The sequence below is a fragment of the Siphateles boraxobius genome, unplaced genomic scaffold (genome assembly GCF_051911475.1).
Source record: "Siphateles boraxobius isolate OS27281-9 unplaced genomic scaffold, OSU_SipBor_1 12, whole genome shotgun sequence".
In the NCBI taxonomy this organism is placed as follows: Eukaryota; Metazoa; Chordata; class Actinopteri; order Cypriniformes; family Leuciscidae; genus Siphateles; species Siphateles boraxobius.
The window spans coordinates 15,187,412-15,196,537 of NW_027508722.1; the positions used below are offsets into that span (position 1 = coordinate 15,187,412).

Sequence of the window (9,126 nt, forward strand, 5' to 3'; positions counted from 1 at the left end):
ATTATTCAGTTGTCGAATATTCATAATGTATGAAATAAAAAGACTATGTAAATATGTAAAAGAGTATGTAAAGGTATGTAATTATGAAAAGTGAACTACAATGTTTTCTATTTAATTATGAAAAATAAAAAAAATATATATATTTTTTTTATTAGTCTTTTATTTGGGTCAGTGCTGCTTAGACTTTAATTTGGTCTTCAGTTTGCAAACTTCCAGCTATATAACCAATTAGAGAGCTCAAGTCCCTCCTTATCACATGCTGAGATTTGGAGTGGGTCAGTGTTATCTAAAATAACACACTAACAGCCCCCGTGGGCTGTTAGACAGAAGACCATTCAATTAAGTCCAGAGTTTTGGACATCAATCACATTAATATCATGTAGATGTGAGATGGTTTTTAATTGTCCGTTCATAATCAAAGAGATTGTTCATCCATCCAAAATTTTAAATTCTGTCATCGATTACTCACCCTCATGTCGATTCAAACGTGAATGAGAACACAAAAGAAGAATGTTTCAATTGTTTTTGTCCAATGAAAGCCAATGGGAACGTCCAGCGATTTTTACGTTTCACAGAAGTCAATCAGTCATACAGGTTGGAATAGCAGTTTTGGAATAGTAGATTGATGTCTTTTTTGATGTCTTTTTTAATGAACCATCCCTTAGTTCAAAAAGCATCTATTTCTCAAAGATTGACTTTATGGTAGCCCACTCCTCTAGCATACTTGACTTTCTCCTGGGCTTTTATGCCGTAATTTTTTAATACATAATCATGACTTGGTAAAAGGCCAATACAGCTTAGCTGAGCTGAACATTTTGAGGGTGACACTGAACAATGAAGCTCTTAGCAGGATAAGGCCTTGGTAAACATGCAAGTTAAATATGCAACAGGTGCCACAGAAAAGGGTGAAGTACATTTTGGTGAGCTAACATGTTTAGGAAAGGTAGGGAATTTTAAGAGACTTTGCTGATGTGTGACTGAGAACTCCAAGATCTCCAAGTAATGGACCGTACTTCCTTTTGAAATAGTTCATAGAGTCTAGCATGACTGAAGGCTAATGAGCTTTATAAGTATCCTGTACTGTAAAAGAAGCTGTGACATTGAGGTCACTGGAGAACCCATTGGTGTCAAAATAATGGCATCATCTTTAAATCAGTGAAAGGAAGTGAGGCTGAGCTGCACATCACTATACACTAGCCAGAATCCAATATAGTGTCATGTGCAGTTATGATATGCTGCCCATTGTGCATTTTCCATTAAATTATTTCCATAGAGATATTTTAAACAATTGAATGAAGTAATTTTGAGAGTAAAATATTTAAAACCGTTTTTTTATTATCTTTGCCTGTTATTACAGAGCTCCTTCATGACATAAGTAGATGTATTTTAATTATTATAACATATCTCAAAGTGTATTAGCATTAAAAAATACAACAATACAAAATAGATTTAAGACTGTTCTAACACAGGAAAAGTTTGCAATTATACAAGGACCCTCACTCTTAAACACTGTAGTTAGTACACTTAAAATGACAACTAGAAAAACACAAAATACAAAAATAGATAAATACAATTTGCCAGAATCATGCAATATACTTAAATGTAACAAATATATGACGTTAGATCTTATATAATGGTATATCCTGGGATAGTGAAATTATCTATATAATTATACACTAAGTCACATTCCAGGAGAGCCAAAATGCATGTAACACTTACCAGATATTCCACATACAGCTTCAAATAATAAAACATACTCATATAGACACTTACAATTCAAGCAAAATTGTTTAAGTAAAACAAAGAAAACTGATGGCCTTGAGGCAGTTAATCTAGAATGAAAATGTATTTCCGGTTTCATCTCAATCATAATTAACAAACAAATGTCCTATTTCTTTTTCCACCAACAACCCTTTAAAACATTAATATTGCATAAGGGACTTGGTAGCAACTCAAGAGTCTTAAGAATCAGACAAAGGTTTTCACAAGTTTGTCAGTGAATTCAACATGAAATAAAGTGTCTATAAAATACAACACATATAATACACAGACATGTATATACAGTAACAAATATTCAGTACTTTTCAAAGAATGGATGTAAGTAGATATTTATGGCGTCTAAAAATAAGGCACAGCTATCAGCATGAACTCAACATGATCACCTCAATATGAAGTGCAGGTGCTCCAAGAGTTGTCCCCTAACCTCTGAGGAAGGCAGATGCCCTTAGGACCTCCATGCAGTTGACAGTGATGAGAGCTCCAGTAATCTGTCTCCACTGCTTGGTCACTGGACTCTTCATCTTATCCAGGGCCAGGTGAAGGTCCTGAATCATATCCCTGTAGCCGTCCCCGTACCGCTGACTCCAGGCATACAGGAAGTCATATGCAGGCTTCCACATTGACTATTGAATAAAGAACAATAAATCAAATCAAATATATGACATGGCAAATGATGGACTAGGACTGTATAAATAATAATATAATAATTAAATCTTGATATGACATGGCATGACATGACTAGAATTGAGTTAGAGCGTTTTCTGAAGATTTCTTTTGGGGTTTTAGCTCACCTGTGCACTAACTTCTCCGTTTTTCCCTTTGTGTGGTGCCTCATAGGCAGCAATCTGAGCACTGGAGAGCTTCCCTAATCGCTCGGCAAGTTCCCGCCATCGCACTCCAAGCTCCACTGCTGTGGACAGAATCACTATATCCTGGATGAGATGGGCTACTACGCCTTGAACATCCATCTTTAACAACCCCTGTGGGGAATATAAAGAATTACTAAAACCCTTGTTTTCCTCAAAATATTGTTGTGCACAAATGTATGTCAGAATAAACTATACATACAGTGATAAGCTCATGCTGGAACTTTTTCTTAATCTTCTCTGCATGACAGTCTTCCTTGAGCTTTTCTAGAACACAGGCCACCTTCTCTGCCTCAGTTTCAGCATGTCTCCTAGAGATGGCGTCAACCGAGACCTCGGAGTAACCAAGAGCCTCAGCAAATGTTCTCCAGCTTTTGACGTGCTCCGTGACCAAGGTCTGAATAGCAGAGTACATGTAGGTAAGTTTTTTAAAAGGAATTGTCATATTATCCAAGAGGACAGGCGTGGTGAGCTTAATTCCAGTGAAGTCGATGACTTGGTTCTTGGTTATGAGCTTTAGGTTCTTACAGTGCACCAAGCCGACTCTTCCTCGAAGAAAGCCGATGTACCATTCCTTAACCTTCATCTGACCTATAGATCTAACGGTTTCCTTAGAAAGCAAAGCAATTGTATCACCTTTAAAGTATTCCAAGAGATATTCCACTCTCGGTTGTCTGAGAATCGATTTTATAGCTACCCCATACCAATGTAAATCTACAGGTCTGTCCTGAAACTTCTGGGTTCGGATTTCTGGGATTGATTCTTCTGGAATGGGCGTCACTTCCCTCTGGCGATCTGCCCGCCTTTGGCTGTGTTTTTCTGACCTCAGAGGGGCAGCCTCAGGGGAGGTGACATAGAAGTCTCCCAAAGTGAGACTATTGGCATCCTTCACCTCAATGCTAAGTTGGAAGGGACTCATTTCACCTCCACCAACCTTGACAAGATCTAACGGTAGATGGAGCACTTTTCCAGCTTGAAGCTGCTCCTGCTTAACCTCTTTATTACGATCCACCGGTTTCACTTCAAAGTTTGGATCCAACACTCTAGAAGCAATGTGAAGATCTTGAAGACCCTGTGGGTTGAACGGATGCTTTCCCCAAAGCTCCAAGACAACAGGGGGCAGATTCCTGTTAGCCCTCTGGATATCAGAGAAAGGGAGCCTGGGTGGAATATTATTATGGTTCAATATGACTAGCACTACTTTGAGCGATGGATGTATGTGCTTGGGACCATAGACCGCCACCGTCATTTGGCGAACCAAGTAATCCCATACTGACGTTGCAGGATGCTCCAGAACAGTGGCCTCAGCAGCAGTTATGACATACGTGTGTGGTTTTAAATCAAGGAGCTTCATCTGTAACACATCATTGTATATGTAACAGTCTTTTATTTTCTGATAAGGTCCCTCTTTCCTTTGAGAGACTAGTCCCACAAAAGAGGTTAAGACTTGGCTTGTGGGGTCAATTTTTACTTTAGCAGCCATTCTCATTTCCAGTGAAATGCCCCCTGAAACATTGCGGTTACTGAGGTTGACCTCTAAAAGTGGGCTAAGAGTTGTGGTGTATTTGTTGTTTATTCCAGTGGGAGGATCGAGGAGAACTTTGAGGCCAACTTCTTGGATCTCACCTGGGGGGACGTGTCCCTGGGGAACATGAGCAGTGATATCGGAGTCTGGCAACTGCACAGAGCCTCCAGCGTGGTCGATCTTGCAGCAGATTTGAATGTCTGTGGCCTGAGTCTGGGCCCATCCAAGACTTTGTTTCATTAGGCTAAGATCCAAACAGGACCTGGTTAGCTGCCTATGACTTAACCAAGCCATTTTGTAAGCTTCTCTGTCATTTTTCAACCACTCAAAATCAGGATTCAGGAATGGTTCTTGAGAGCTGAGTCTCATTGACCTCTTGTCCTCCTCCTTCTCAAGGCTGTCAAGTATATCCGAGGCACTTCTCCACCTCCCAGATCGGTTTAAATTTTGTCTGGGTGCTAAAATATGGGCAAAGTTTGTTTCATCTGATGATGTGCTAAGAGAGTCCTCGTTAATACTGTCGAAGAGAGATAAGGGATCCTCTTTCAGCATGGACACTCCAGAATCATAGGTGCTGGTATGGACGATATCATTTAAGAATGGATTTGACTTCCCCATCTGATTCCAGAAGGGGTTGGTAGTTTGTTTTGAATTTTCCATTTCTTTTGGTATGACAGGCCACTCGGAGGTTTTTCCAATCTCATAAGCATAACCCCCTAAGGAAAGACAAGATTTAAAATGTCACAGGAGAGCTGAGAAACAAAATCCTAATAGAGAGAGAGAGAGAGAGAGAGAGAGAGAGAGAGAGAGAGAGAGAGAGAGAGACCTTCATAATTACCATGGAGGTTGTTGTTGTTGATGGTCACATTCTCGTCTATATCTATCAGTGTCCCCTCCGATCTACTCCGAAGCAGATTTCCTGAACGAATGTTTGACTTTATCTTTGCGGCTGCCATTTTGTATATCCAAGATCAAATGTCTGTCTCTAATGACAAAGCTATTGAAAAAGAATGAACAAATTAAGAGAACCAGGGCAAAATTAAAAATGATTCTATCTTACGAAGGTCATCTACTACTTTTAGTGGACTTAAAAGGTTAATTTAGTAGAAGATTAGTGATGCCTCAGTGTTCTACATAGCGATTTAGAGGGTCTTTTATTCATACTGCAGTTAGGTTTTTTAATGAAGTTGTGTAATTCCTTGCATGGATTGATTGTGTTGCTGTTTTTAATATTTAATTGTCTATTTGTGTTGTTCGTAATGTACAATGGTGGCAAATGAGTTTCCCCTTACAGGGATTAATAAAGTTTTCTAGTCTAACATAAAAATATCTGATCTTATATTCTCAAAAATATTTATATTTTCAATTGCAGCAGCTTGGGTTCAGTAAAGACCCCTCTCATCAAGACAGATCATTTTTGCTGTATAGTGTTCTTGAGTTGCCTTCCCTATATGGTTATTGGAAATTAAATGATTGATATTTTATTACAGGTTTTTTGGGAACGCGTTGATCTGAATCAGTAGATAGAAGCCTTTGTAAAGAGCTGGAGAATTCAATCATCTTCTAACTGAAACCTATATAATTCTATTGCAGTCAGTAAATAAATTGACATTAAACTTTTTGAACATAATGACATACAATTTATGTTTTCACAAAAAAATCATATTAATAATTTGAATTATGCAGTTTATTCAAACAGTAAACATTCAACAATAGACGTTTACAAATAAATTAAAAAAGAGTCTCATTGACTCAGTCAGCGAAACTTCTCTTGTTGTTTAGAATCATTTCTTCTGTCATAAGTCTCTGAATCACTATCCAGTATCCTCTCTGTCCTGTCTCCGGGAATGACTCATTAAATGCGTATTATGCAGTGGCAGAGCATGGAAACAGGTCTGTCTTGTCTAAATATCAGTGTATCTTATACAAAGCTTTGTCTCAGTGTATGGTAAAGGGCTGAGTTCTCTATTCAAATCAACACGCTTTAACACGCCCTGCATCAGCCACGTCACAATACACCTGTTTGTCCTGTATAGCCTACCGCATGCAAACGTCATCCCACATTAAAAGCATAAGCGTTTTATTCTTCTCCAAGTTTCTCTATTAAACAAATAGCTGACATGTAATAATTTAAGGATTAATAAAACGCCAGGACGACACACAAGACACGCTGTCCTCCAATATGCATGCACATCAAATCAAAACACGTGAAAGACTCTTTTTTTTTCTTTTTTTTTTTACTTATTCGTGCTTTGTTTGGACAAGTATAGCCTATATAGTAAAAAAATATTTTAAACCAGCTTAAACGTAAAACACTTACCTGAACCATGGTGTTTTTCCTCTCAGTCCTTATGAGAACTTTTTAATCAGCGGGGAGTGACACCAACTGTAGGCAACACCTTACACTTCTGTGTGCCTCTCTCTGCTTGAATAGTGGAGAAGTGCATACTGGGATACGTAGTACCAAACAGTCAAACGTCGTGTATTGAACGTCATTCTCAGACTCCACCACCCACAAGCCTCCACTTTATGTACACACACAGAGCGTTGCAACACCTGAAACTCCATGAAAAAGTGGTTTCGGTATGCAAATTCATGAGTGGAAAAAATGTGTCTCTGTTTGAAAATAAAACAAACTAGATAGCAGCACTTCAAATGCAAAATTTTAATGTATTAGTAATAGTGTTAACAAAGCAAACACAAAGATTTTTTTCATACATTTCCTAAATTTGCTTCTGTAAGCCTATAGATTCACCAAATAAGATTATATGGTTTAAAATAAAATAAAAAATTATTTTCTATATCAATGAACTCAAAATCTTAAGGCAATCAGGTTAGGCTACTTACTTAAAATAAAAAAAATAAAAAAAAAATAAAAAAGTTAAACCAACAATAGTTTTTTACAGTTTTCCTCTCTGGCTAATCACTAATAAAATTATTAGGTAGTTTTTTTTCTTGAAAAAAATAAATAAACATATGTATAGTTAAAACTACTTATTTTTTTATTATTATTTTTCATTTATTTATTAAATTATTTACATTATTAAATTTACATTTTTAAATGTCATGTTGAAGTGCAGTTTATCCACAAATGTATCCACAGTTTATGTGCTCAAACATCAAGTTTTTAGCCATAATAATATCTCATTAATAAGGAGTACTGTAACATAAAAATCATAAGTATATTTCAGCAGGTGTGCTATTGACTCATTAAATAAAGGAATAGTTCACTTAAAAATGAAAATTCTGTCATTTTTTACTCACACTTTAGTTGTTTCAAACCTGTATGCATTTCTTTTTTCTGCTGAATACAAAAGAAGATATTTTGAAGAATGTCGGTAATCAAACAGTTGATGGGCCCCATTGACTCCCATAGTATTTTATTTTCCTACTAAGGAAGTCAATGGGGCGAGTACTTGGTGAGTAAATGACAGAATTTTCATTTTTAAGCGAACTATTCCTTTAAATGTCAGTGACCACCCTCTAGTGGTGAACTTTAGCTAGTTCAGCTATGAATGCATTGTAACCATTTCGTAGTTGATCTAACAATGCTTTTTAAGGCATGTATTAGGTTCATGTTTATTAAAAAACATTTATTGTAATCAATTTTAATTGTTAATTCATGTTCGTTCATAAGACAAATGCATTAAAATGATTTATGTAAATGAACCTTTTAATAAATAATTTCAGTTCATTAATTCACAATATTTTATTTCAACAAATTTGACCTAAATCAAATATTTGTATTTTATTTTGACCCATCTGAGAAAAAAAAAGTTCACTTGCATGATATTTTTAGCGTTTAACAATACACTAAACAAATCCATCCTGATGAAAATCATTGTTATGATTATTTGCATATCCTGTTGAACACTGCCTGAAAAGACTTATTGCAAAACAATCACATATTAACACAACTTGGAAAGAGTGCATGAATCTTATTGACTTATTTATTCTATGAAAATAAGATAAAAGGCAAAATATTTAAAAAATCAAATGCTTCCAGGCAACCATAGATCTTTACATTTTAAGATCTAGATTGATAATGAAATCCTAATACTTAAAGTCAACATCTGTGGCCATTGAGTTCATGCCACCATCACCCAGAGCTTCAGGTGATCAGATGAGCCGGATTGCCATAAGAAAGAATGTCTTTATTACTTGAGCACTGCACCTAATGTTGATCAAAAACAGATATTGTTATATAACATTACAAACGGTCAAAGGTGTCATTGTGTTACTTCCTTAAAGTGGGAATCCAAGTTTCATTTATTCTGCATATTCACTGCCACTAAAACCAAAAATAAATCTCACAACAAAATGTTCTTTTTTTTATTTTCTTTTTTCTGTGAGCAATATCTGAATGTAATAAGGACAAAGGTAAAATCCTTTCCATACCATAGTCTTGATGTGTAACCCTGCATAGAAGTCAACTATCTTCTATCAAAACAGAAATGTACGGTAATTGCATTGTGAAAAACTTTTGTTTCCAATGAGAAACCTGCTGTAGGCTACAGGTGTCATGCATATTTAAAAGGGAGGAATTTCCCCTAGAGCGTTGAGTCTTATGCGTGTTAATAATCTCGAGAAGATCACCAAACCAGTATGCTGACTTGCCATCAGAGGAGACAAATATTCAAATTATTTCTTGGATCATGTACTAAAGTTCAGAAGTGCAACCGAGTTTATTCACAAAACCACTGTTACACAAAAATGACTGGTTTGCATGTGGCGCCAAAATATGGACTGAGTCATGGTAAGACTGGGTTGACATGTTTTGTTAATATGTGTTAGAGGTCGACACAGCTCTAAAAGCAACTCTCTGACAAGATTTTAGATATTGCAGTAAGAACAACATACTTAATTCACAACATTGAAAGATTTCTATTCTTTTTCATTGAAAGAAATCTTGCGGTGAAATGTAAGGTCCAGTTTGTCTATGTCATATATTATTAA

The 9,126-nt window shown here is 36.3% G+C and overlaps 1 protein-coding gene across 1 annotated transcript; it reads right to left on the minus strand.

The window, feature by feature from the left end:
- Positions 1-1,315: 1,315 nt before the first annotated feature.
- Positions 1,316-6,635, minus strand: macc1 (MET transcriptional regulator MACC1). Its single transcript, XM_077209189.1, has 5 exons — positions 6,491-6,635; positions 5,009-5,167; positions 2,848-4,886; positions 2,571-2,759; positions 1,316-2,402 (listed from the first exon to the last, which is right to left on the minus strand). Exons 2-5 carry the CDS (start codon positions 5,124-5,126, stop codon positions 2,199-2,201), a joined length of 2,550 nt encoding a protein of 849 aa, XP_077065304.1. The 5' UTR covers positions 5,127-5,167; positions 6,491-6,635; the 3' UTR covers positions 1,316-2,198.
- Between the last annotated feature and the right edge of the window lie 2,491 nt (positions 6,636-9,126).

Bases quoted from the DNA above. Each gene is read 5' to 3' on its own strand.
- macc1 (XM_077209189.1), bottom strand. From the start codon at position 5,126: ATGGCAGCCGCAAAGATAAAGTCAAACATTCGTTCAGGAAATCTGCTT. The intron at 4,887-5,008 runs GTAATTATGAAG...GTCTTTCCTTAG, and splicing joins CAACAACAACAACCTCCATG to GGGGTTATGCTTATGAGATT. The intron at 2,403-2,570 runs GTGAGCTAAAAC...TTTATTCAATAG, and splicing joins ACGGAGAAGTTAGTGCACAG to TCAATGTGGAAGCCTGCATA.